The sequence below is a fragment of the Sapajus apella genome, unplaced genomic scaffold (assembly GCF_009761245.1).
Source record: "Sapajus apella isolate SASKATOON/1434 unplaced genomic scaffold, GSC_monkey_1.0 scaffold69, whole genome shotgun sequence".
NCBI lineage: Eukaryota > Metazoa > Chordata > Mammalia > Primates > Cebidae > Sapajus > Sapajus apella.
The window spans coordinates 8,110,371-8,138,124 of NW_022437009.1; the positions used below are offsets into that span (position 1 = coordinate 8,110,371).

Sequence of the window (27,754 nt, forward strand, 5' to 3'; positions counted from 1 at the left end):
GAACTTGACTCTCTGTGGGCTGCAGCCTAGCGTTTTTATTGTTACATGCATGGGTGGCTGAGTGACTATATGTGTCTCTGTGTACAACCCGCCAGTTCTATCTTCCTCCTCAGACAGATTTCTTTGCACCTCCTGCCTGCACCACTCCTACCTTGAACAACAACAACCAACAATTATATTGCATGATTCTAAGTGCCTTATCTGTTAGTTCATTCAATTTTCACAACCCCATAAGGTAGATAGTATTATTTAGCACCATTTGAGAGAGGAAGAAATCATGGCACAGAGGGGTTAAGTATCTTCCACACAATCAAACAGCCAATTTACAGCAGAGACAGGTTCAAGCCCCGCCAGTCTCACCTCAAAGTCTGTGCTTTTTACATCTAAGGTACATAGCACTCGGAAAGTAGAAAGCCTGTAACCCTCAGAGGTACAGCTTACCCCCAAAATTCTTGGCCCAACATGGGCAGACTGCTGAAATAGGACAGTTATAAGCAGTGAGGGTGGGAGTGACCCTTAAGGACACTCTGAAGCATAGCTTCAAAGAGACAGCCTGAACAGAGCAGCTCTGGGAAACAGCCACACAGACATGCCAGCCAGGCACATCAGCAAAGAGGCAGCCAACTTGGAGCTGGGCTGCCTCTTACCCTCACGGTCCACACGGTGACGAGCTTTGCAAATAGCGGCCAGAGCCACGGGACTAAAGAAAAATCCTCATGTGTGCACAGCTTGGAAAGGACACACACACAGAGAAAGAATAGTCATCCATAGGAGCACCATCTTTAAATAGAAAAGATAGCCTGAAATATACCCTGAGCTCGCGGGTGCTCACACACACAGACACACACGGCCAGGGCCAGAGGAGTGACTGAACAAATGCCTCAGCTGTGCTGGTGGCGAGGGGAGGAAATCTAGTGCCCTGGCAGCTCCTGACTTTCAGTTCCTATTTAAAATGTCTGAATTGGGAGCATTGACAAGCTCCCAAATTAGCTTTTTAAATAGAAGCTGAGAGTTAAAGGAAAAGCGGCCGTGTCATGGGGGAAAAGCAAGTGAAAATCCCGGCCAGGCCGGGACCAGAGGCAGAGGGGGAAGGCGAGGACAGGCAGTGCTGGGAAGATGCAGTAGAGGGCTGGGGACCGATGGGAAGGACAGCATCTCCTGGGTACTCCAGCTGCCCAAGTCAAGGGACCTCCTGTCTCCCCATCTCTTGCTCTCATTTTGCAGAACACCTGGTTGTAGGAAGGGCTGGTAAACAAAACCCTCAATGGCCTAGACTAGAAATCCCAGTCTTTCCTGTTTTCCCTAGATGGTTAAGACAGAAAGGAGAGAATAGTCTACAGCTACCGCGCTTAAGCAATGAGATACCAGCTTATGAGGAATGAGGGGGCAGGTGTCTGAACCAGTGTCTGGTCTTCAAACAGGGCTTACGAGGCTCAGGAGGCCACAACTGTCCCATTAGTTGACTGGGGGAAAATGATGTGCCCAACTGTCTCCTGAAGCCTCCAAACATTGAGGCAGATTTAACCCCTGAGCTGCCCCCAAGATGCTAAACAACAGTGAGAATGTACAGGAGTTCAAACCTGAGCAGAAATAAAACACGGGTTTCACTTCTTTGAATTGAACAAATTCAAAGGGATGGAGGACTGAAGGAAAGTGCCCCTGCCTCCTGAGTAGTGACCACCCAGGACCTGAGGCACTTTCTCCCAGGGATTAGAGAAGCTGAGGTGTGCAGTTGCCAGAAAATTAGCCCCTCCCCAGAGGGAAGGAAGGAGGGAGATGGGAGCAGGGCCAGGGCCTTCCCTGAATTCTTCCCCTGTCTGCCAGGGAGTGGCAGTGTTGTTAATCATTATTACTGTATGCAAATCCCACACAGCTCCGGGACTCCTGGCAAATGCTAATGGAGCCCACGCCCACCTTCTGAAGGGCCAATTGTGCACCTTTCAGACTGACAGACTGAAGGGGACTCCGGGGAAAGTGAGAGTGAGTGAATGAGGGACTAACCTGCCAGGGGCCCACAAAGGCCCAGACCACAATTACCAACTCCTACTCCTTCATCTGGAAGAGGGCTAGAGGTTCTCACAAGCCAGAAGCCCCGTTCCGTGCTCAGGGAGGTCCTTTTCCAGTCCTGGGTCTACAATTGTCCTAGGGTCTACAACACCCTCACAGTCTAGAACACCCCCGCGATCACAACACACTTCGCATTTCTCCGCCTCGGCACCCACCTCTCCACACCCAGAAATGTGATCCTCAAGCCAAGCGTACCCCGTCCCTGCTGGGGCACAGAGCTGCCTCGCTTCCCGAGCGCCAGGCCGAGATCCGGGATTCCGGGCACCGAGGCTGGAGACACCGTGAAAGCCGGAGCCGTGGGTCCGCCCAGCAGCTGGGACTGCGCCCTCTGCGCGCCGCCGCCCTGAGGGTGGGAATCTGGGCCGGACACCTGGCCCTGTGGGTACATGCTGACCTTCCCACTCCGCATCCTGGGTCCACGAGGCATGGAGCAGTGGGGACCCATGGGCGTCACGGACGGACTGAGGGGCTGGGCGGGCTCCAGTTGTAAGGGGTGAGAGTTCACACTCCCAAGTCCAGACTCTCGGTCTGGGTGGTGGGTAGACGTGGCGGGATAGGAGGGCGAATCTCGACCTTCCGATGGTGCCCTCGCCCTCCAAGAGGAGGGCGGCTCATACGTGGGGTTAGAGGCAGTGTGTCCCCCGGGGATCTCTTCAGCCTCAGCGCTCGGAGCTGAGAGCCAGGGGCCAGCAGGGAAGCTTGCGCGGTAGGGGGCCCACCTTGCCAGGTGGTCGGGCTTGGTCTCTAGCAAGTGCTGCTGCCCTGTGGACAGTCAGCGAGAAATAGACACCCAGCTAGGTGCACACACACCCCACGCGCGCACACGCCGGCGCTCCCTGCCACCTCTCCGCGGGTCCCCAGCCACACACTCCCCCGAACTCACGCCGTACTCCCCACTCCTCCCCCACCCCCAAACCCAGCTCACCTTGCCACGCTCACCCCCGTGCCCACCCTCGCCGGCACACGCGCTCACACCCGCGTCGGTACACTCCGCCACCTCCAGGCACACCCTAGGATTCCTCCACTCGCCGGGGAGACGCACCAGGCTCTGCCTCGTCTCCCCACCCCCCGCTCACGCGCGCGCCCCTCTCCACACACACACACACACACACACACACGCACTCACACTCATACACACCCTCGCGCGCGGAGTCACTCCCCCTCGCACGCCCTCGCCCTGGGCACCCTCCCGCGGCGAGACTCCGGGTCCTCCTCCTCTCTCCCTCCGCTGCCTGGCGGCTCGGCGCTCTCCGGCCGGGCCTGGGGCCGCTGGGCCCGCGGGGATCGGAAGGGAGCCGAGGGCGCAGCCTTGCCGCCTCCCCCGGACTCTCCTCTCCTCCCCGCCCCGCCCGCGCCGCGCCCCCACCGCCTCCCCCCTCGAGAGAGGGACCTCGGGAGAGGCAGCCCTTGGCCGGCCGGGCTCCGCTCCGCGCGGCGCCGGCAGCGGCGGGGGCAGGGAGCGAGCGAGGGAGCCCGCGAGCCCGCGATCGGAGCAGCGAGGCGCGGAGGGGACGCGCTGCCGAGCCGGGGCTGGAGCGGCAGCGGCGGCGGCGGCGGCAGTGGCGGCGGGGGAGGGAGGGCCCCACGGACGGACGGACGCACGAACCGACCAAGCGAGGGAGGCAGCGAGCGAGACTTCGCTGGCGAGGAGGAGCCGCGCGAGCGGCGGCTGCTGGGCGCTTCCCCGCGCTGCTGGGCGCTCGGCGCCTCCGCGGCCCCCGGCTCCCGGCCGCAGCTTCCTCGCGCGCGCGGGGCGCCGGGCGCGGGGCCCGGGCTGGCTTCGCGGAAGGTAAGAGGGACGCGACCGAGCCTTCTGGAGCCAGGAAGTGAGAGGAGCGCTGCTCCCACGCCTGTTGCTCCAGCTGCCCACGCGGCACCCTCCCACTCCCGCGCCCGGGTGGGTGGGCGCTGGGGCGCCGGAAGGATTGGGGGTGGGGCCCGTGCCGTGGGGGAGCAGGCAGCCGGCCCGGGGGCGTCGGTTCCCTCGGGCTGTGGAGCCACCTCCGGGCAACGAGGCGCTGGGGTTCGGGGGTGGGGTGTGAACCTCTGCCCTCTTTCCATTGGCCTGTCTTCCCTTGGCGAGTGCCAGAGACAGGTGGCGAAGGCTTGCTCCGTCCCCGCTCTTGGTGAGGGAAGAAGGAGAGAAATGGCTGAAAGTGGAAACCGGGAGCGTTTTGGGGCGCTTCGCAAAGTTCTCCAGCTGGGCGAGCCGGCGGTGTGTCTACCAGAGGCTGGGGGCCAGTCCATCTGGATCTGGTCCTGCTCGAAGCCGCTTCCACCCCGCGAGCTCTGGGAAAGATCTCTTCCTGACGCCAAGGGCCGTCGCGGCCTCGGGCAGGGGGATCGAAAGACTCACTTTGCGAGGTGTTTACACTGGAGGTGGGGGACGGGAAGGGACTGGGCAGAGAAGTTACCTGAACTCAACTAAATTCCTGCGCTTGCTTCGTGTTGACATTCGAATCCAGTCCAAGATGTTCTGCTTTTATCCCAGGCAGCTCTGATATGTCAGCAACAGGCTGAGGTTCCAGACCTGATATCGCACTGCAAGAAAAAGGGTCCGTGTATTTCTTAAGAGAGAGCTTCTAAACTTTCTCGGGGTCCTAGGCACAATGTGATCTGTTTGTAAGACCAGGCATGCGTTGCTGTATTTTGCATGGATGTACGTGATGGATAAATGTATGCCTTGTTTACTTTACTTCGAGGGAGCCTGTATGTTTACTGTCTGTAGACAGAGCTCCTGGGTGTGCACGAATTCAATGCAAAGCATGTATACATTTCCCCATGTGGACCTGTTGGCACGCAGGAAGGGAATTGATGTGTTTATTTTTTCCTTGTCTCTGCTTGAATGCAACACAATGCAAGGATACAAGGGACCCGCCTCCCTAGCCTTCCCCCCCTCGACCCCCCACCCCCCAGAGAAAGAGGTTAGTAGCTTATTCCCTTTTGCTCTTGAGGAGGCTGGAGAAAAGCAGTTCAGGAAGGTGCCCTGGCTAGCCTAGGAGTGGCACTGTTGGAGAAGAGGATCTGTGCGTGTGCCCCAAGCCTGTGCCCCAAGGATCCCCAGCTTGGTTCACCTTTCATGCCTGCCTACCAAAATCCTCTGAACATAGGAGAAGCCCTCTGGGTCATAGGCACTTTCCCCTGCCCCCACCAGCCCCATTCTAGGCTAAGGGATGTGATGTGAGATTGTGGAAAGTAAGTTTCCAGAGGCTCTCCACTGAGGTTATTGAAGGACAGACCTTGGTGTCACGACTTTTTTTTTTTTCCTGCCTAATGCCTTTGCTTAGCTAGGTGTCAAACCCCAGAACAGGCTGTCTGGTCATTCTGCCCACTTTTGGCCTTTTACCTCCAAAACAGAAACTGTTTAATGGAGTAGCTGACTTGTTAGAGCAGGGGAAAATGTTTCCCTTTGCCAGGATTTGTCACCTTTTTCATTTCAGAGCTTACCTGTTCTGAATGTCTCTTTTCCAGCCTCCCCCAACCCCCTATCTTTCCCACTGTCAAACTCTTCTGCCAAAAACAAAAATAGCTTCAGATTTTTCATTTGTAAGGCGTCCACGTCCTAGTAAAACCTTGGCATTTGAGGCATGTGCAGTGCCATTGGCTGGAAATGGGGCCGCACTGTTGTGCCTGTTGCAGGAATTCATACCCAGGCCAGCTCCGGAAGGTGTTGGCTCCTGTCAGGGGCTGAGCGCTGCTGTATGAGCCATGGCGAAGGCCTGTTTGAGTGGGTCATGCCTGCAGGGCTGTGGGGTGGGTACAGCCAGTATGGCCTTGGGTATCGCATCTGATTGGATACTTGTCCTCCCCTTCCACTCCCCTACCCCCACACACAGAGAAAGTAACAATGGGGTAATTGCTCCTTTTTTGGTATATTTCTACCAGGGGGACAGGGGCTGAGCCTCCGGAGACAGCCTGGGGCTTGCTTGGCCTTCTTTAGGAAGATTGCCCTGTATTCACGCATGGGGTAAAGGTCTGGCTTTGGGACCAGAAGCTTTTATGGTCCCAAGATAGGGAGGGGTTAATTTTTCCTTCTCCTGAGCTCTCAATTATTCATCTGAAAGCAGTTTGTAAAACACTTGTGGTCCTTGGAAGAGAGAAGATTGGCTTAGGGTAGAGAGGGGTAAGGTGACGGGACTCAGCTTGGCAGGGGCAGGTACCTGTCATTGAAGCTTGGGAATCGGGGTAGAGCAGGACTAGGAGAATGAAAGGGGAAGTACATCACCCTCTCAGGGGGCAGAGCTGTGTGTCTGACCACACAGGGTTCCACAGGGTGCCTCTGATTCTGTGGTCTCTTACTCTTTGCTTCTTGAATCCCTTCAAGATTCTGCCTCTCTGAGCTTCATTCTGGGATAAAACAAGATGTTAAGAGTCAAAGGTCCAGGGCTCAGAGTCTGGGAGCTTGGTCTCCTTTACTTTCTAGGAAGGTGGCCAGGGGTTCTGTGGGTGGACCAGGTCTTGGATTGCCCTGGGCTCCAAGTGACACAGGTTGTGTGCCCTGAGCTGAGCACCAGCATCAGCAGGAATTCCCAGAACTCCTTTGCTACACTGAGGCTCAGGCTAACTCCATCCTCACAGCAATAAGCCTAGATGCTCTAATTCCTTCTTTGCATGGGTGACTGTCATTAAGAGGTCCCAATGAGACCTAAGCTATAGACGTGATGTCCTGGATCCAGTGGAATCAGGGATCATTTGAGCCAATGGGTCTTTTGTCACATTCTTGTCCAATTCTTCTCATTTTACAGAGGAGGACTGTGAGCCCCAGAGGGTGACTGTTGCTTGCTTTCACAAGTTGAGGATGGGATTTAAACTGGAATTGCAAGGCCTCATGAGCCCTTGCTCATTGCTGCCTGGGGAAGACAGGGAAAGGAGTCTCTGCATCTTGCTATCTTCTGTCAGGAGCATCAGTATTGGGCAGCACCTAGATCAGGAAAGCTGTTTGGCAGTGAGGTGATCAATGCTCTATTTGAAACTCGTTAGCTCCTATATACACAGAACTCAGCCACTTTGAAGGAGGCTTCTGAGCTTCCTTCTCCTTACCTGCAACCTTTGGGCAGAAATGCCTATATCGTCAGATTTTAGTGGGAATAAATGAAATGCTGTGTGTAAAAGTGCCTCGGACAGTGTCCAGAGCATTGTCCATGCTCAATAAATGTTAACCAACTCTGCATTGGAATCACCTGTGAACAGAGTTGAACCCGCGGACTTTCTTCGCAAACACCCCTTGCCCCTTAGAGTTAAATCCTAGCTAAGTGCATGCTGAGGAACTACAAAGTCTCCTAATACTAAAGAAAGTATAGTTAGAAGGGTAAATTTCTTCTAGAAAGAAATACAATGCAGGATGTGTTCCTGACTCTTCTATCTCTTCTGCAGTGGCATGTGGATTACCCACTGCCATTTGTGAAACGACCTCCATGCTTTCCTCAGTTCCTCAGTTCCAGTAATCAGGAGCTCATCAGGCCTGTGCTGTTTTTCTGTTCTCTGAGTGTTGACACTTACGGGAAATGTCATTGTCATTCCTGTTATCTTCTGCAGCATCTGACTCAACCTCCCCTTATTAGGGAGCGAAGGGACCTGTGAAAATTCCCTTTAGCACGCAGATGGGGAAACTGAGGCAGAGATTGGCTCCTTTAGAAAACTCAACCGAGTCAGGGGCAGGTACTTAAATTGGATTCTTTTGATTCAGATCTGTCTTCAGATTTTACTGTCTGTTTGGAGAGAGAATGCCCACCCTTGGCAGTCCCTAAAATATATTAGCAAGGCATAAAATTGATGGGAAGCAAATGGCACCTGTAAAACCAGGGGCCCCACCCCAGCTCAAGCACCCACTGATGCAGTGCCCTGTGCTGCCTCCTGGGTTGTGATATAAAAGTCCTGGCCTTTGCGCTGAAAGAGCTTAGTGTCGGTTAAAGAAAGCCGGGGAGTGGTCTGGCTGTACTCTTGAACTCCACATTGCAACTGCCTGGGTTTAATGGCTCTGCCTACTTATTCCATCCTTTAGACAATTATTACAACTCCTATGCTTCATCTTTCTTTTGTAGGCAAAACATGGCCTACAGTGCTGTCTAGCCCGCAGGGTTGTTGGTGGGATCGCTTGAGATGCTCCATGTAAGTGTGTGGTACTGTGCCTGGCACACCGGCAGCACTCAGCACACTGCTTGAGGTGGATCCCTGCTCTGCCGCTTTGGGGTTGTCAGACTGCTACGTCTCAGTAAGCTTTAGCTTTCCTTATCTACGTAATGGGGGACACAATTGACTCTTCTTCCTAGGATTGCTGTGGGGATTAAATGAGGTAATCCATGGGAGACAGTTAGTGTAATGCCTTGCATAGAGTAAGTGCTCAATTATTGTTAGCCATTATTATTAATAAGATGTGTATAAAGTATGTGTAATGGTTGCAGGGTGATAGGTGCTAGGGAGGAGGGCAAACAACGAGTCTTTAGAAGTCAGAAGCCCAAAAGGGGAAGAGAATCTCATAGTGGGGAGAGAAGGAGGCATCACAGAGAGGGTGGTGAATAGGTATAATTCGAATAGGAGGGGTCCAGGGGAAGGATATGCTCATGAGAGGGAGGAGTGGTCCAGAGACAGACATCCCCAGGGTCTGTCCATGAACAAGTCTTGGTCTTATTCGAGGCTAGGATAGGTGCCTGGGCTGTTAGGCTGGATATGAAGCTAGGATCTATTTGTGAAAATGCTGGAATACGAAGCCAAGGAGTTTGGACTTTTTTTTTTTGCAGGTCGTGGGGTAAAATACAATCCGAATTAGGGGGATAACACTGAGCAGAATAGATTTCAGAGGAACAGGAGAAACCGGGTGTGGTGTGAGACTGAGAGACAAGCAGGCCAGCGGGAAGGAGGTCTCAGCGAAGCTGGGCCTTCATGACGGCGGTAAGAACTATTGCCTATTATTTGGCAACTCTTTAGAGAAATATGGTTGAGGTGACAGCCCTGCAGTTAGGGACACCATGAAGAAAAGGCAAAGAGCAGCTTTTTACAAGGAGGCAGGTTCTGTTTAAACCTGTCCACTTCAGAGGCATCCGAGCAGAAAAGTCCAGTGGCAGCTCAGGAGTTTGAGGGAGGTAGAGGTCCGAAAAACCTGGAAGAGCTGGGAGTCAGGAGAAGGTGAAGCAGGTTTGCAGGGAGAGGTGAAGATCAACTCCCATTACAAGTCTTCGTGTAACAGAAAAAAAAAAAATTCCAAGACTCACTCCTTCCTCATTTATTTAAACATAGAATCACAGCAGCTGAATTCCAGAGGGCCCAAATCATTCTGAGTTAGGATTTGTTCTGTGTGATCAGTTTAGGATTAGTGGAGATGAGTGTGTCAACCCCAAACAATTTCCCATTCTGTTACGTGTGTTTCTGTGTCACCACATGCCTTCCCACAGATGGTATACATTTGGGGACTGCAGAGTGATTTCACTATCATCTTTAAAAAGCCAGATTTGGGAAGGTAAATCTGCTTCCCAAAGCCAAATATAATTCTCCATGCTGTTGCTCCGTCCGTCCACACAGGTAATGGGGAAGTGCTTATGCAGTGTGGTTTAGAGAGGTAAAGGGACAAGGTGGCCTGGCTCTGGAAAAATCTCCGAGGGTGGAGTGGGGGCCAGGTGAGAGAGGCTGGCATGGGAAGGAGTGTTGTTATGTAACCTGAGGGAGCTATGGATGGTGGGCAGATGGAGACGGGAGGCAAGGAATCTAGGGATGGCAGTGAGCGTGGATCAGCTTCCTCTAGGGAGGGAGAGAGAGAACGCATGCAAGTCAGGTGAACCAGGAAGCCAAGACACCCTTCACAGCGTGGGGAAAGAGACCCTGCCTGGCTTCACCAGCTTTCCCCCGTCTTTCCATCATGGCTCTGAGGGGCGAAATTGGATACTAGGTTGCTAGGGCAAGGAGTCGGGGCTGAATGTCCTGCAGAGTAAGGACACTCAGGACTTTGCGACGGAGAGACTTCTCCATGGGGGTTGGGGACAGAACCTCAACAAACCCGGTGGTCACTTGCCATCTCAGAGAATTTTCTGGACTTGGGCAGCCCCAGCCTCCTCCTCACTAGGGAGAAGTGGAAAGAATTGTTTACTTGATCCCCCTCATCTACACCCCATTCCTGATTACCCCAGTGGGTGCAAGAGTGAAATAAAAATCAGCGTGTTTATCCCACTTTTAAATTCATTTAATGAGAACTCATTTGCCCTCTCCCAATTTAAATTGGTAACCTTTCAGAGCTGATTATTACTCACCTCTTGCTAGATCTTCCTGCTAAAGAGGCCTTCCCTCCAAATACTCCTGAGCCCTCTTGGAACTTGACGATTTGTCAGGCATTCAGCAACATCTGGCGATCCTACCCTGCTGAGCTCCAGGAGCTAGGTGTTCTCCCAAAGTCTGGATGGCAAAGAATCAAGCCCCCTCTCTGTGGTGGGGATTTCAGTTTTATTCATTTGCCCTGGAGACTTTTGCCGTTTCACTCACCAGTGATCCTTTCCTGTGTCCTATTTCTTACCTGCCGGTCGATAAGGACTCACCCCTTCTCTCTCCCCTCCTGTCCCCCAGAGTTTGCTGAACTAACTCCAAGCTGGTGTGCACGGTGTCCGCGCGGCTGCCGGCCCAAGAGCTGGAGTCACCATGGCGGCCGGAGTTGCGGCCTGGCTGCCCTTCGCCCGGGCTGCGGCCATCGGGTGGATGCCGGTGGCCAACTGCCCCATGCCCCTGGCCCCGGCCGACAAGAACAAGCGGCAGGATGAGCTGATCGTCCTCAACGTGAGTGGGCGGAGGTTCCAGACCTGGAGGACCACGCTGGAGCGCTACCCGGACACCCTGCTGGGCAGCACGGAGAAGGAGTTCTTCTTCAACGAGGACACCAAGGAGTACTTCTTCGACCGGGACCCCGAGGTGTTCCGCTGCGTGCTCAACTTCTACCGCACGGGGAAGCTGCACTACCCGCGCTACGAGTGCATCTCCGCCTACGACGACGAGCTGGCCTTCTACGGCATCCTGCCCGAGATCATCGGGGACTGCTGCTACGAGGAGTACAAGGACCGTAAGCGGGAGAACGCCGAGCGGCTCATGGACGACAACGACTCGGAGAACAACCAGGAGTCCATGCCCTCGCTCAGCTTCCGCCAGACCATGTGGCGCGCCTTCGAGAACCCCCACACCAGCACGCTGGCCCTGGTCTTCTACTACGTGACTGGCTTCTTCATCGCCGTCTCGGTCATCACCAACGTGGTGGAGACGGTGCCGTGCGGCACGGTCCCGGGCAGCAAGGAGCTGCCGTGCGGGGAGCGCTACTCGGTGGCCTTCTTCTGCCTGGACACGGCGTGCGTCATGATCTTCACCGTGGAGTACCTCCTGCGGCTCTTCGCGGCGCCCAGCCGCTACCGCTTCATCCGCAGCGTCATGAGCATCATCGACGTGGTGGCCATCATGCCCTACTACATCGGGCTGGTCATGACCAACAACGAGGACGTGTCCGGCGCCTTCGTCACGCTCCGGGTCTTCCGCGTCTTCAGGATCTTCAAGTTTTCCCGCCACTCCCAGGGCCTGCGGATCCTGGGCTACACCCTGAAGAGCTGTGCCTCCGAACTGGGCTTTCTCCTCTTCTCCCTCACCATGGCCATCATCATCTTTGCCACTGTGATGTTTTATGCCGAGAAGGGCTCCTCGGCCAGCAAGTTCACGAGCATCCCCGCCTCGTTTTGGTACACCATTGTCACCATGACCACACTGGGGTAAGTCAGCGCTGGTGGATGAAACCAGGACAGAGGTTGCAGGGCAGCCGGATGGCCCCTGAAGCCTTGGATGGTGCCACCTTGGGGTGAGGAGGAGCGAGCCCCTCACCCGAGCGGTGGGGGCAGGGGAGGTTGCTGTATCCGAAGGGGAAAGCCCGTGAGTGATCTGTTTGGAGGTGGTAGCTTGCTGGGAATTGAGTTTTCTTTTTCAGGTGGGGTCATGTGTTTTATAGAACTAAGAAAATTAAGTCACCAGTTCTTTTTTCAGCCATGCCTTGTGTGCAGGTGAAGCCTCGGGGTTAGGTGATGGCTGCATTCTTATATGCATCTGTGTGTATAGGGGCCGCTCAGCGAGAAGGTCAGGGCAGTGATTGGGGAGGAAGGAGACTGTGAGAAGTTGGGAGGATTCAGATGTCCATTACCAGAAGACACCAAGAGCACTCTTTTCGGATCCTTCCTGCATTTTTTCTTTGTAGTATATTTGCAGGCCATTTTCCCATTTGTCATACTTTTCTCCTGTGCTGCTACAGACACTCAAGCTTTCAGTAGCTCCAAGCAGACTTTCTCTAAGCGACTCTGAACTTGGCTTTTCGGCAAAGTGAGGCACCCGGTTTATTCTTTCTTTCTAAAGCCATATAGGTCTTGCTTTCTCAGTCTGAGTCAGTGATTGGATGACCCAAGTGACTGTGAGATGGTTTGGATGGATCATGTGGTCAGACACAGAAGCAGCAATATCATCATAAGGAGGGACAGGTGCTCAGCGAGGTCATAGCAATTCCATCTCTCCGAGGTCTCCTCTCCAGCTGAGGTCAGAGAAGCTTATTTTTGAGGCTGGTATGTGAAGCTTTCTATCAGAGGAAGGGGGCTCAGGAAGGAGATTACAATCTTCACCCTAACTGGATTAGAACCAATAAAGGCAATTTTACAGAGACATAGATTTCTTAGGGGGTTCTGCCTCAGCTATGAGAAGCCACAGAGCCTAATGCAAAATCCCTCCACAATTCATATACTGGGTCTATATTTGCTTAGGCGAGGAAGCGTTATATTGCTGATGGAGAATTCATGAAGCTTTTTATTTTGTCTTTGACAATTTGGTTGGTGGTGTCCTAGTGATTTGATTTTTTTTTTCCTGTCCAAAACCTGGAGGTGGTAGTGTCGGTTTTTCCATAGTGCTGTGTATGCTTATTGGGAATGACTGAGCAGGTGACAGGACCTTTTAAAATGATTACATTTGTCATTCTGCCACACACAAGAGGGAGGGAGTAGCAAGGGGAAGAACAAGGGTGTCACCATCCATTTGTGAAGGCAACATTTGATTGGGGCATTCCCTTTGCTTCTCGTCTGTCTGACACTGCCCCTTCCTCCCAACACACACACACACACACACACACACACACACACACAAACAAACACATACACTCACTCACTCTTTAAATGGCTGCTCACCCAGAGTGGGTAAGAATGTTTGGTCATTTAACCTTGTTTCTCTTGGCTCAGGTGGCAGATGTGAGCTTTCTGGTGCAGTGGGGTATTTTGGGGATAAAATGGGCTGGAGGGCTTGTGCTGTCAGGAGAAGTCATCATTGTCCCTTCTAGGCTGACCCTGGCCAAATTCCCTTCCTGAAGGGGACCTCACCTGTGACCAGACACTTTACTCCCACTTCTAGTCAAGCTCCTGATGTGGCTCTGACTGCCCAGTGCCCTCAGATGCCCCTTGATGAGACTCATGACACCAGAGAGATCCTTCAGGATAGCCCTGGAGAGAGGAAAACAGACATGCTGATAGCCTCCTGCTCATTACCTTTTATTAGTAGTATAACAGCATATGATTGTCTACTATATGCTGGCAGTGTGCTAAGAACTTTGCATATATTATCTCTTTAAGTTTTTACAATAGGCCTGCAAGGTTGGAAAAATCCTATACCCTATAAAGTTGTAGAAGGTGAGGCTCAGAGAGGTTATATACATTTCCATAGTCACATAGCTGATAAGGAGAGAACTAATTTTCAAATATCAGCCTGGCTGCTCCAATGCCCTTTCTCCTTTCACCCTGTTACTCAACTTATTCCCATGCCATCAGGGCCCCTAGGTAGAAATCAGACCTTCAGTGTTATTACTCTTTTAGTATGGCCTCAGGGTGTGATATCTATTCTAGTCATATTGCCAGTCAAGAAAGCATCAGCCTAATGAGTACTATATGCCAGGCACTGTACCAGACACAGAGATTTTAAAAAGAAAACATTTCCTTCTGAAGTGTTTAAATACTGCCTTAGTGCGGAGGGATAACATGGGGAGAAATGCCAGCTATAGGTGATGGGGGGATGGAGGCAGCAAACTACATTGCCATATATGTACCTATGCAACAATCCTGCATGTTCTTCACATGCACCCCAGAACCTAAAGTACAATAAAAAATATATATTTTTTTAAAAAAGAAATTAGTGTCTATTAATCTATGTTTTAATGCTGTAGGGAAACCACTGACTTCTTCTGTCATTCACCCTGTCGATTAAGGGGCAAGTCCAGCATCAAGGTGAACTATCTTGATCTCATTTTTACTTTCTTGGGAGGGAACTGGTAGATTCCGCTGGAGGGTGAAGGGAGGTGTGCCTGCATTAGGGAGAAGTATGCTTTCCCTGAACGCAGACCTGGTGGGCTTCTTCACCCCACACCTGACAATGAACGGGTTTCTTTTACCTTTCCCATGCTACTTTACCTTCTCCATTTAAATGTCTAGCTTCTGGGAGGAGAATCAAATGGGCAAGAAAGGAAACCTTTAGTAGCATCTTCCTTAAACTCAGATAAGTAATGAGAAAGCAACCTTTTCTTTCCCTCTCTCCGGCTGGTGTAGCTCATTGCTGGGTCAGCCTACTTTGACTTTGACCTGAGCTGGCAGTTGGCAACATTACCAGGCTTGTTGCTTGATTATACAGAGCAAGCACTTGGCAAATGCTTTTTAATGGATGAGCCAGTGTGAATGGTGTGCCTCTTCCATTTGCTTGACCTGATACTATTCTCAGTCCTTTCTAGACCTACTTGTCCTCTCTGGAGGGCAGATCTAAGGTTTGAGCCTCCTCGGCTGTGTGTATTCTGCCCCAGCCCAGGCCCCAGGGGCGAGGAGAGTGGCCTTTGCTTGGTGTCTGATCTATTCCCTGGGCTGCCCCGCAGTACTGTGGAGATCTTCTTGTCTTTACTGGAGGTCTTGCCGACTTGACCCTGGAAACCTTTCCCTCTTCCATGGCTAGTTTCTGTCCTGGCCACATTCAAGGTTAGTTGTAGCCTTGTTCAACCTTTCCAGAAAGCCCATCTTTTTCTTACTCTATGCTGGCGTTTGAGTCCCAAGTGGTCATGGAATACCAAAGACCAATATCCTGCCATGATTCAGTTGCTTCCAACAGCTCCCAGCAGACATCTACCTCTTCCTTTCTCCAGACCTTCCCTGGTTCTTCCCTGAGCTCCTATTTCCAGTCTGGAGCGGGACTGTCTCCAGCTCCTCTGCGGAGCAGGGCCGACTGATAGGCAGACAGCAGATACGGGGAGTGAAGGCATTTACTCTTCCTGCTCTGGTTACCCTCTCTGCCTGCTTTCCCAGCACCTCGTTGATGAGTTACTCAGGTGTCCTCCAGGGAGGGATCTCCTGGAACCAATTATTACCATTTAGTTAATATCTCAGAATACCTTAAGCACACAAGAACAGTAACAGCCCAGCTGCTGTCAGGGCTTGAGGATGGCTTTCCTTTGCAGCCTCCTGTGCTACTGGGGAAGACCCTTTATGCTCTACCCAGGTTTCCCTTGAGCCCCCTGACAGTTGAGTTCCCAAATGCACCATGCAAGGATTAATTTCCATCCTTATAATTGATGCTATAAATAAAATAAATCCCCAATTATCTCAGTTAACAGAGGGAAGAGATAACATAGAACTCCCAATATTAAATAAGACCAACCTAACTACTTTGAGAATTTACTCTATGACGTAAACTCTCTCAAAGCAGACTTCCCTTCTTAATTTTGTTTGACTTTGCTTGGCATCACGATTGGCCCAGACAGTCCACGGGGGAAGCTCAATAGGGTCTGGGAAAGCAGGGAGCATGTGGGAGGGAAGCCTTGCAAGCGAGCATCCACAAGGACCATGGGAGGCCGGCACCAGGCCTGGTTTTGATGAGGCTGCTCCTGAATATCTTAGGATAGGGTTCAGAGCAGTGTCCGGTCCTGATGAGATGGCCCACCGCTACTGGTTGGCTCAGTGATGTAATCGAGACTGGCAGCCTGTCTGTCACTCTGTGCTCTGAGGTGAGAGAGCATTTGACAGTGTCCAAAAATCACTTTAACGAAAACAGGATTGATTTTTACTTCTTCCAGGCAGGAAGCCGCCTCCAGGTGATTTGCATTTCACTTTAAAACATAATCCTGGAAGGCGCTTGCCTGAGGTTCCAAGAGGCGAGGAGACTAAGCCTGGGAATCGACACAGGCCCACCACAGAATGGGGAACTTGGTAAGCCTCCCCACGGCGCCAGAAGTAGAGCCAGTCTGAGACCTGTTTTTGTTAACCCTTCAACACCTGAAATTTTATCTGCACCTTTATCTACTACCTCCGGAGCCCATCAACCCTCCTCCCAATGCCCAAGCACCTTGGCCCTGGGATACTGGCTAAGAGTGCCCGCCTACTTGGGGGTGGGTCCCTGCCCAGGGGACTTTTATCTTTGGACACTTACTGGGAACAAATGACCTAAAAATATTTTCTTTGTTGACATTTCTTATCTGACAGTCCTCTGGCTCGGAAAGTCTCTTTTTTTTTTTTTTAATCATACTTTATGTTCTGGGACACATGTACAGAATACGCAGGTTTGTTACATAGGTATACACATACCATGGTGGTTTGCTGCACCGATTATGGCGCTGAAATTCTTAAGAGAGGGTGCAGAACTGGATCCCAACAAGGAATCGTTCATTCGTTCAACGTTTATTGAGTGCCTTCTACACTCCAGGCAGCATGGCAGGCTCTGAGAATACACAGGCACTGTGATTGCACATCAGCCAACGTAAGGCTCAGGCAACATGAATTGAATGAGACCCAGTTCTCTTCCTTTGAACTTGAACACTCTTTCTGGTGCTCCAGAGACTACCCTTCGCTCTGCTTCTGTGTCTGGCTGATACACATCATCCTTCAAACTCAGCCCCACGTCACCCCCAGGAGCTGGGTACCCTTCTCTTGTCTCCTCTTATACCCCTTGCATTAATCTGTCTTGTCATTGCCACATTTTGTTAATTTCAGCTGTTTATGTGTCTTTCCCCCAGGATGTAAGCTCTTCATGGTTAGATCTCTGTTCGAGAGATCACGCATGATTCATGCCTTACACAGAGCCTGATAGATAGTGTGCCTCAATAAATATTTGTTCACTCAAACAGGTTCATTTGTTTACCTAGCTTTAGTTTTCTCATTTGATAACCATCTTCTGGCAATATGAGAACCAATGAAAGTGCTATCCAAATGTTAGCTATATAGTCATGTCAGACAAGATATTTATGGACGGAGTGGAGCTAGGGAGGCCAAGCAGGGCATTCTGTAGTTCTGACTTTAGGCTTAGCAGGGTTGGGGCTTTCTTGCAAGAGAAGTTTGCATCCAGCTCTTGGCTACTTGCCTACACTTTTTGCTGCAGACTCTGGAGCCAGGGAGGAGGAGAAGGGGAGCCACAGGTAAGCCCCTCTGTCCATGATGTTTTTCTCTATTCAGTTATTTACTCAACAGATGTTTATTAAGCACCTACTAGACACTGGGAGTACAGCAGGGAAGAAAATGGTCTCCGATTCTGTGGAGCTTACATTCTAGTGTACAGCACCCAACAGCAAATAAATAAATACATTATTTCAGGCTGCAGAGAAAATTAACGCCTGATATGATAGACAGGGAGTGCTGAGTGTAGGGAGGCTGGGCAGAGCAAGGGGTAGTTGCTATTTCATGTAAGGAGGTCAAGAAGGGCCTCTCAGATATTTGGGCAGAGACCTGGAGGAATGTGGATAGCTTGGGGAACAGTATTCCAGGCAGAGGGAATAGCAAATGCAAAGTCTAACGGGCAAAGTCCGACTGGCAGGAGGGGCCTTGATATGCTGTTCTTGAAAAAGTAAGAAGGTCGGAATGGTCAATCTGCAAGAGCGGGAGACAGGAGAGTACCAGGAGATGAGGCCAGAGGGGTAACAGGGGAAGCAGCTCATGTAGGGTCCTCGTGGCCACCGCAAGGGCTTTGTCTTTACTCTGCTTGGCCTGGGAAGTCACTGGAGGGTTTTGAGCCACTGACTTACATTTTAAAAGGATTGCTCTGGCTACTGGATAGTAAATACATTGTCAGGGAGAAGCTAACACAATAATCCAGGCAAGAAATCAAGGTGGCTAGGACTGAAGGTGGTGGCGGTGGCAATGGAAGAAGTGAGCAATTCTGCATATATCTGGAAGCTTTCTCAGGAAGTGCTTGTTGGTTCTGCTCCCAGCAAGCCAGCTGAAAACTTCACCTGCTCCCACAACAGGGGACTGGCTCAAAAGACAGTCCTGAAGATCTTCTCTACCCCTGGGAGAAGCATTTCACAAGAAGAAAGCCCAAGGCCTTGCAGGATTGCTCCAAGGCCAGGAGCAGCTGAGACCTCAGCATGTAACAAACAAGCCAGAGCACCTGAGTTGTAGCATCAGCGTCTCAGAGTAGGTCTGATGCTGGCAGTAAGCAGGCAGGTCTGTACCTGGATGGAACTTTCCTTTCAACCTGGGCAACATTTACTGAGCACCTGGCAAGTAGCTGGGCATAGTGCTCCCTGCCATGAGGAGGACAGTGTTGACACAGACACAAAAACAGACAGGCCACTCTAAAACTCAGCAGCTATGATAGCTGCAGCAGAGGAAGCCAGAGGGCTTCAGGCTGCAGAGGAGGGAAAGATTAATTCAAACCGGTAGGGTTTGAGCCTTTTAGGTGCTTCACACCAGGAGTATCACACTGAATTTGTCTTCTGATCCAGCAATTCAAATTGCTGCAATTTTTGGAAAGAGATTTCTAGGCTGGTGTCCACTTCATAGGTCTCTTCTGGAATCCCTCAAAATCAATCCCAATCTCTCTCTCTCTGTCTCTGTTTGGTTTTGTTTGAGTTTCCCTCTTTGTCACCCATTAAACACAACCATGATTCCTCCTGAGGAGCAGCAATTATTCTGCCTCAAGATAGTGTAAATAAAAGGCAGCATGGCCCTCCGCCTCCTCAGGGGCAGGAGAATCCCGCTCAGTAACTGCTTGAGTATTTTTGTTTCCCCGACCCAGGAGGGAGCTCCTGTCTCAGGCCATTGCAGGGCTCTTGTCCACGCTCCATTGTGGCTGGGAGCTCTTTCCCATCGGGGGAGGAGCAGAGACTTTTAGTTCTGAGCCCCTTGCCTCCCAACCCGTCCTTAGGCAGATGGCTCGTCACACAACCAACCACTTCCAGGAAGCTGATACTCTACCTAATATTCATATCTTAAGTGTTCATCCTCTAGTGATGTCCAAGATTTTTTTTTTTTAATCTGGGAATCAAGGACCAGCCCCTAGAAATTTCTTTGGAAGAAATGCACAGTATTGACCTCAAACCAACTTCTAGTGACAAGCAGGAAGGAGTTCCCACCATGCTTTTGGGCATCCAAAGTTTTCTGCCAGAAGGCTCGGCTGCTGCAACCTCCAGAACAAATTCAGCCTCCAACCTCGGTCCAGCCTGCTTTTCTTGAGCCAGAACACAAGCAGCTTCTCCCCATTCCCACCTCCCTCGACCTAGCTCAATGCAAACGATGGGTATATGGGAAGATGGGGACTGGAAGGGGAAGATAGCTGAGCCTTTGCTGACCGGGACTGGATGGCAAGATTGCATTTAGCTCTTGTAATCATATTCTGGGTGTCAGGACTCGAATGAGTGTCATTAAACTGAATCAGAAAAATCGTTTTAATATCAGTGCCACCTCACACACAAGCTAGTTGATGGAAAGATGGATGAGGCTGGGGACGCCTCCTTTGTAATGCAATGCTGTAAAATCCCATCACCTTCATTATTTCCCACTGAGCCAACGCATCATAATACCCACGAGCGGCAGAACGGCTTGAATTTAATATACAGAAAGTCCAATCAAACAATAAATGGATGGAACTATATAAAGAAACCATTTTCTGGGAGGCTGGCTCTATTCTCTGGGATTCAGCTCCCTGACACATGAAATGTGCATCAATTTTCCCCAACTAATGCAGCTGCCGAACCTACCACATGTGATATTTGTTTGCTTCAGAAGTGGAAAAGGGGAACTTCCCCCCTACATTATCTAGCTATCATTGCAAAATTGCAAACAGAATTTTCTTCGATTTGCACCCAGTGGTTTCCAGTGGCACAGCCAGCCCCTTCCAATCCCAACAGGACTGGAAGCATAGCCCTCCCTCCATCCCAAAACCTTATCAGTCCCAGTGGAACTTTGTTGTCTTCTTTATAGGAAAACAAATTCTGGACACCAGAGTGAGCTGTTTAGGAGACTGGGAAGTCTCTGCTCTTCGCAGTCATCTGAAAGAAATGGCCAGACCATGGGGCCCTGCTGACGTACTCCAAGTGCCTGTGATGTTCTGATTGTCCAGAACCTTGCCTTTGAGGTTGTACAAAGCAAATGCTTCACGCTGAACTGGATTTCTCCCACTGGCCTAATCCTCCATCTCCCCTTCCACCCCTACTGCCCAGACAGTTATTGAAAAACTGTAAATGCAAATATTTACTGATCAGCTAAACAATTAAAAAGGCAAATCAGCTGCTTAAAAACTAAACAATGCATGTCAAATACTGACGGAAATAATGTTTTTATGCTTCTGATGTGGGAGTCTTTCCACTGCTATTTTTCCAGTGGCATGGATAACTGAGAGTTAACCATAATTACAGGTTATAGCTGCTGAGAAGCATCATTAGTTTATTTTACTCATTTCTGGACACACATACTTAAGCAGAAAAGAAAACTAAGAGAATTAAACTATGTGATATCAAAACCATGCACAGCACAAATCTTGATTCAGTTCAACAAACATTATTCAACATCCAGTTGAATTTGCAAGGCATATTAGTAGGCATTTTGGGGGATATAGAAATAAATCTTGTCCCTACGAAGTTGTCAATATAACGGGGAATTGGAGTATGTCCATGAGCATGTACTAGAGAGAATGGGGCATGTGCTGAAAAGGTCAGGAGAACAGAATTAATACTTAGTAAACACCTGCTGATGAGAATGATTGGCTTCATGGAAAAGAGGTTTTAGCTAGACCAACAATGGTGAGTAGGATTTTGATATGCGGAAATGGGAAATCCTAGTACATTGCAAAAGGGTGTGGTGTTTGGGAAACTTAACTAATATGCCAGCTTGCTAGTGTTTAAGATGCACAAATGGGAAAATAGCTAGACATAAGCAGGAACAAAAGATTTAATAGAGATGCAGAGAGCCTAAAATGATAGGCTAAGGAATTCATTTGATAGGCTTTAGGGAGCCTCTAAAGGTAGTCCAGGGTGCATTGATTAGGAAGATTTATTTGGCAGCTGTCTTCTGGGCAAATGTGGAAGGGAGACCTTGGACACAGGACAGTCAGCTTAATCAGAAGATTAAGCCAGGTAAGAGGTAAGGAAGGCTTGACTTAGGACAGTTGCAATGGAACAGAAGAGAAAGGACTAGAATGGAATAATACCCAGGAGAAGAAGCCAAAAGGAACTCTGGAATTATAAGACTAAATGAGTAGAGGTATGGAGTTGGCATGAGTAGAGGTAGGGAGGTTGGAGTTCCTTAGAGAAGGAACAGGTTGTCAGGAGGTCAAGAGGGAAGACAGAGCCAACAAGCTTGGCTTTGGACCTGTGGTGTGTGCAGTTAACCCTGGGTGTCCTTGAGGTGGCTGGCAGACAGGTGGAAATATGGGTCTGAAGCTTAGCAGAGAGAAAGAGGATAAACAGGCCATTTCCAAAATCATAAGCTGAAGCAGAAAAAATAGATGAGATTGGCAAGGGAAAGATGAAGGGAGGGAAGAGAAGAGGGCATAGGGAGAATTCCTGCCTCATGCCCTACTTCTCTGGCACCTGCCCCCAGGAGGAACTTTGGTGCTGTTTGTGAACAGCTTTGCTGATGCTTCTATTCAGTCTCTTGTCTTCACACGTAGAGGTTCCCTTTCATACTGTGTTTTTGCCGAAGCTAAAAGGTCAGATTGGGTTCTGAGTAAAACAAAGTAATTTTTTTTTTGCCTCCTACAATGATTATTAAATAAACAGTACTCATCCAGGAAAGCAGAATTTATGAGCTTTGCTAAAATAATAATAATTATAAAAGGACTCGTACATTGGCATGTGGATGGAAGATGGGGTCTAAATGGCCACAGACCAAGGACTATTTCTGCTTGGCCAAAGACGATGCTGCTTCAGAGTGGTACAGCCTTCGTGGGTGACACTGTCCTGGTTCTTGCAGTGCCAACCTCTTGGCAGAATTTCCAGACACTTCAGACACCACTTCTCTCATTTACTCCTTCCTTTCCCTTGGAGAAAAATATCAGATGCATCCGCTGCTATCACTGGGAGCATCCTGTGACCTGCCCCTTCTGTCTTGGGCCCTGGATAAGAAACTAGGGAAAATGATGGTTCACTAATTCAGCAAACATTCATGGAGCTGTCACTATGAAGATGACCCAGTCCTAGTTGATATGAGGGGCTGCAAAGAGAAAAAGGGGTGGGGACTAAATCCCTTGAGGTGGATGTTAGGTCCCCATTCTACATATGAGAAGATTGAAACATTGTGCTCAAGATCTCACATGATAGTAGCATTACTGGGTTCAAGCTGAGGTCCTTTGACTTCATGAGAGTCCACTGGCTTCGTTAGGAGATTTAGTCCAGTAACAGAAATGCCTTTGTTCACAGAGATAGACATTTCTGGGCTCAACAACGTAACAGGCATGAGTCAAGGACAGGAAAGTGTGAGAAGAAGATGGAGCAGGCAAGGATCAGGGAAGGCTTCTTTCATCTGGCCCTTAAAAGATCATTTTGGTGGAAAAATTAAATACATTAATTCATTTGATTGTTTATTCAACAAATGTTGTGTGTCTACCACGCAACAGGCATCATGCTGGAGAATGAAGATATATTTGTGAGCAGAACAGCTTCTCTGGAGCTGACATTCTAGTAAGAGCAGCACGTGATCAACAAATGAATGTTTAAAATGAGAAAGATTGGGAGGCCGAAGTGGGTGGATCTCCTAAGGTCAGAAGTTCGAGACCAGCCTGGCTGACATGGCGAAACCCCGTCTCTACTACAAATACAAAAAAATTAGCTGGGAGTGGTGGCAGGCACCTGTAATCCCAGCTATATGGGAGGTTGAGGCAAGAGAATCGCTTGAACCGGGCAGGTGGAGGTTGCAGTGAGCCAAGATTGAGCCATTGCACTCCAGCCTGGGCAACAAGAGCAAAACTCCATCTCCAACAAAAAAAGAGACAAAGAAAGGTTGAAATAAAAGCTATGAAAAAAAGAGAGAAAGCTAGTAAGAGGAGAGAGAGTGAAGGCCATTAGCTTGCACATGGAGTAAGCTGAGGGGTCACAGCAGGAGTGTGCACAGGGGCAGCTATCCAGCCTCCCCCCAGGAAAGTGCCATCCACAGTTGGTTTTGAGATGGAGAGAGGCTGCCCCTCGACAGAAATGACGATTTAATAGCTGTGTTTGAGTCTCTTTAGGGTTGTTATCCGGAAGGTCGAGAAACAGCTGTCTGCCACTCCACTGAAGACTGATTGAATAGAAATAGGTTCACCCTGACATGGGAGATGACTGTCATTATCCCTAACAAAAACAACGACAGCAATAATAACAGCTAATACTATTGAGCCCATGTAATGTTATTATTTTTACGTATTTATTTCTCCCAATAGCCATATGAGAGTGATATTACTATTATCCGTGTTTTGTAGCTAAGGAAACCTGCTCAGAGCCTACCACTGATCAGTGCAGAATCTGGGATTCAGACTGGCACTGGGCTGACCAGTGTCTGCTCTTGCCTATCATATTCCACCCGGATTTCCACTGGAGGCACCTGGGAACCTGAAGTGCATTCCCTGGGAGGTAGAGAAATCTCCTTTCCCAGACTCCGGCTTGAGCATAGGAGAGGAAAATGCCTGCATCCCCAATGTCCTACCACACCAGGACCAAACACTCTTGGGATCTGTTGATAAAGGTTCTGAGGGTGAAGGGTGGGTACAGAATGGACAAAGAATGGACAAAGGGAAGTTCAGAGTCAAGGGAGACGAGGTCAGCAGGCACACGAGGGTGGGCATTGAGGCTCGTGTGGCCAACAGGAACATGGATACCTGCAGCAGGCAGTGGTCCACCAGCAGAGGAAGTACATACTGGCGAAAGGGAAGGAAGACAATAAGGAGACGGGAAACTTTCACATATTATAAGCCTCGTGTTTGTGCCCCTCCAAAAAAAAAAAAAAAGAAAAAACCCGAGAGGGAAAATTGTAAATATGCATATTATGCAAATATCTTTTATAATAACTTTTAAAATCCCATGCCGTCTCCTGATCTTGAGAGATTCTGGTTCTGGGGAGCCTTGTTGCTGGTGTCCTGGTCTGGGAGTTGGTGACGACGTCCCTACCCACCCCACAGTGGCTTTGGGCATCACTCAGCCTTTCAGCTGGTCCCCTCCTGGCCCACTAGAGATATCACAGCCCAGCCGACAGAGAGCTGGAAGCCAGTCCCCACATTTCTGGGGGCCAGCAGGGAGCCTGTCAGAAGCCCGTAACAGAGCACAGGTTCCCCCGTCCACCATGCCTCTCAGCAGTAGGCCCTGGCATTGACTTGCAGCCATTTCTGGTTCCAGGAAGTAGGTGGGGTGGGGGTAGAGGTGAGGGTGACGTCCTCCTGGAGATGTCACCCCTGGTGTGACAGGACAGGCCTTGCCTCACAGCCTTCCTGAGGAACCCCAGTCACCAGGTATGGATCTTTCTTCATAGGTTGTCATCCTCACTTTCTCCTCGGCTGGCTCTTCTGACGTTGTAGCTGTGGACCTCATTCTTTTTTGTGCCATTTTTGCACAGGAAAGATGAAGAAGATCAATACAGCTTACGTGACCCTACATTTTTTTTCTTTTTTCCCTTCGTCCGCAGCCCATTTCTCTTCCGCCTGCAGAAACTGCTTAGAGTTCCTGAGATTTTTGTACTGAGGACTTGTGCCCCTGCCTTCCGAGCCAAATCCCCCTTCTCTCCTGTCTTTCCTCACTCCAGCAGAAGCTTGTCTCAAGCAAGCAAAAGTGTGTTGTGTGGATTAATAAAAAAAAATTCTGCAGCCCAGCTGGCATGCTCAGAGTTTGGGCAGGGCTTACAGAGAGATTATGAAGCATTATGCCCACCTCCCTCCTCCTCACCCCCATGCATTGTGTGTGTCTTTCTGAATATTTCCATGTAAGGTCAGCTTCTCATCTAGGGAGCAGAGACTGCTGTGTCCCTGCTCTGAGTTAGGTGCTTTATGCCTGAGCTGGCTCACATAGGTTGCCTGAATCCTTCTGCCACAGTGGGGCTCTGCAGGACCCTGGCAAGACCACTGGATTGGGAGTCAGAAGATGTGGGTATGGGGCCAGCTTGGACAAGCTGTGTGACCTAGGGCAGGTCACTTCATCTCTCTAGTCCTCAGTATCGTCTTCTGAATGTTGAGGGGGTTGGATTGAATGAGTTCTCACCTACTGGCCAATTGCACAAGCCTTGAGTCTCACTTTTCCAAAGTAAACTTGTCATTAGCCCAGTGCCTGGACAATCCTTACCCTGGGGAACCAGCCCCTAAGATGATAGGGCACTGGGGACTTACCTATTTCCAATTCTTCTTCTCCAAAGAAGTAGAAGTTAAGGAGTCCTTGACCAAAGCAGCCATCAGAAATGCAAGTCTGCAGAGAGGCCTGGGAGGCCCTGCCTGCAGACTGCCCCGGGATGCGTGAACAGGGTGCTTGGTGAGCTGGCAGGACGCAGATCAAGGTCAACAGCCTTGCCCACACAGGGCTGAGGTGCCGTGTTTGGAGAGAGCAGGAAACCGTGAATTCAGCTCCCTGGGCGCTTCCCATTGGGTCAGGAGAGGGAAAGCCATTAGACATTAACCCTGGAACCAAGAGGCTTTTTAAAGGATGAGCTCAGATGGACATTTGAGCCCCACAAATCCTAGATTTAGAAAGAATCTAGTTTGCTATTCCCTTTGGAATTGGACTCTCTTCCGCACCCTCCCCAGCAGAGGGCAACAGGTCTGCCTGAGTATTTCCAGGGATTTTTTTTTTTTTTTTTTTTTTTTTTTTTCCTTTTTGAGGCGGAGTCTTGGTCTTGTCATCCAGGCTGGAGTGCGATGGCACAGTCTCACTGCAACCTCTGTCTCCTGGGCTCAAGTGATTCTCCTGCCTCAGCCTCCCAAGTAGCTGGGACTACAGACATGCACTACCATGGCTATTTTTTTTTTTTTTGTATTTGCAGTAGAGACTGGGTTTCACCATGTTGGCCAGGTTGGTCTTCAACTCTTGATCTCAGGTGATCCACCCACCTTGGCCTCCTAAAGTGCTGGGATTACAGGCATGAGCCACCGCGCCCAGTGAATTTAGCCTTTTTGATACAGTTTGTTCCATTGGTAGAGTCAGTGATCATAAATCTCCTCTTTGAATTAACTCAAATCTGCTTTCTGTATACCTCAGAAAGACAAGAACTTTGAGAACCTGGATGGTTCTGTTACGAAACAGTTCTGGAAGGCAGGTATAACGCAGATCAGAGAAGTCATTAGGGGACTCTGTGTGAAGAGGACCTGGGATATATCTATCCTGGCACAGACTTAGGGTGACCCAGGGCCAGCCCTGGAAGAGTGAAGTCCATTGGTGAGTGGAGGCTTGCCAGGTAAGCAACCATTCAGGAACCTCACCAGGCCCTCTGGGATAAACAGCCAAGGACCTCTGCAGCATGAATGGGTAAGTGGAGCTCTCATCCTTCCGCTATCTCCTACCTCCCCAGCCCCACTGATACCTCCACTAGGGGTGGTTTCCTGCATTCCGACACCCATCACCATCTTATTTTTCTTCCTCTATTATCCTGTTGGTCTGTAAATGGCCATTTCCTTCTCCACCCCCATTATTTTATTACATGAGCTCCCTGCAAGAATGCAGGGGAATCTATATATTGCTGTTAGCATCCGTGTGGGCAGCACGGCTTACATTACCTTGAGTTTTGAACGAAACCAACCATTAAATGATCACAGAGGGCTGGGGAGAGGGTAAGTGTGTGGGCTCTCTCCAGGGTTTGAGCATCTTCTGCGCTTTCCTTCCAGTGTACAGTGGGGATAAGGACTGGGGAGCCAGCAGCAGGGTGGTGCCAAGGAAAAGGAGCTTGGTGGGGTGGGCCATGTGAGTGAGTCTTACAGGGAGGTCCCAGTCACCACCACCTGAAAGCCTCCTAAACAAGTCCTGAATAATCTGGGCAATTATCCTGGAAACCAGCTCCCAGCAGAGTGTCTGACACACAGAGGGGCTCGGTGGACGTGCACTGGTCCATTGCCGCCTCGTCATGGTCCTGCTGGCTCACTTCAGGCAGGGAAAGGCACCCACACATGTGTGGATCAAGCATACTGAAGGATAAAACTTCAAACCAAGCAGGAGTCAGGTGCAAGGTTTGTACGTTTTATGGAATGCAGTGAGGGAGGAAGTGCCCAGATTTGGAATGGAGTATGTAATTTTTTGGGACATTTTCTATTCAGATAGGGGTCATCAATCTGTTCCACTCAGAGAAATCACAGAAGAGCCAAAACTTACAGGAGGGTGTAAATCACATGAGAAGGCTGGTTTGGAGAGCTGGAAAGGGCAAGTAGTCTGGGCAAAAAGTGAAAGTTGAGAGAGAGACTCAGAACCTGGAACCATGCTCCAGGTGTGTGTGTGTGTGTGTGTGTGTGTGTGTGTGTGTGTGTGTGTGTG

The 27,754-nt window shown here is 50.2% G+C and overlaps 1 protein-coding gene across 3 annotated transcripts in view; it reads left to right on the plus strand.

The window, feature by feature from the left end:
• Positions 1 to 3,762: 3,762 nt before the first annotated feature.
• Positions 3,763 to 27,754, plus strand: part of KCND3 (potassium voltage-gated channel subfamily D member 3) — a 221,528-nt gene continuing 197,536 nt past the window's right edge. Inside the window, exons 1-2 of one of the 3 annotated variants that reach the window (XM_032249759.1) lie at positions 3,763 to 3,856; positions 10,615 to 11,792. In XM_032249759.1, the coding sequence (XP_032105650.1) occupies positions 10,687 to 11,792 (1,106 nt within the window). In that variant the 5' untranslated portion in view covers positions 3,763 to 3,856; positions 10,615 to 10,686. The remainder of the gene's footprint in view (positions 3,857 to 10,614; positions 11,793 to 27,754) is intronic. The other 2 variants (XM_032249757.1, XM_032249758.1) reach the window with 2 other exon arrangements.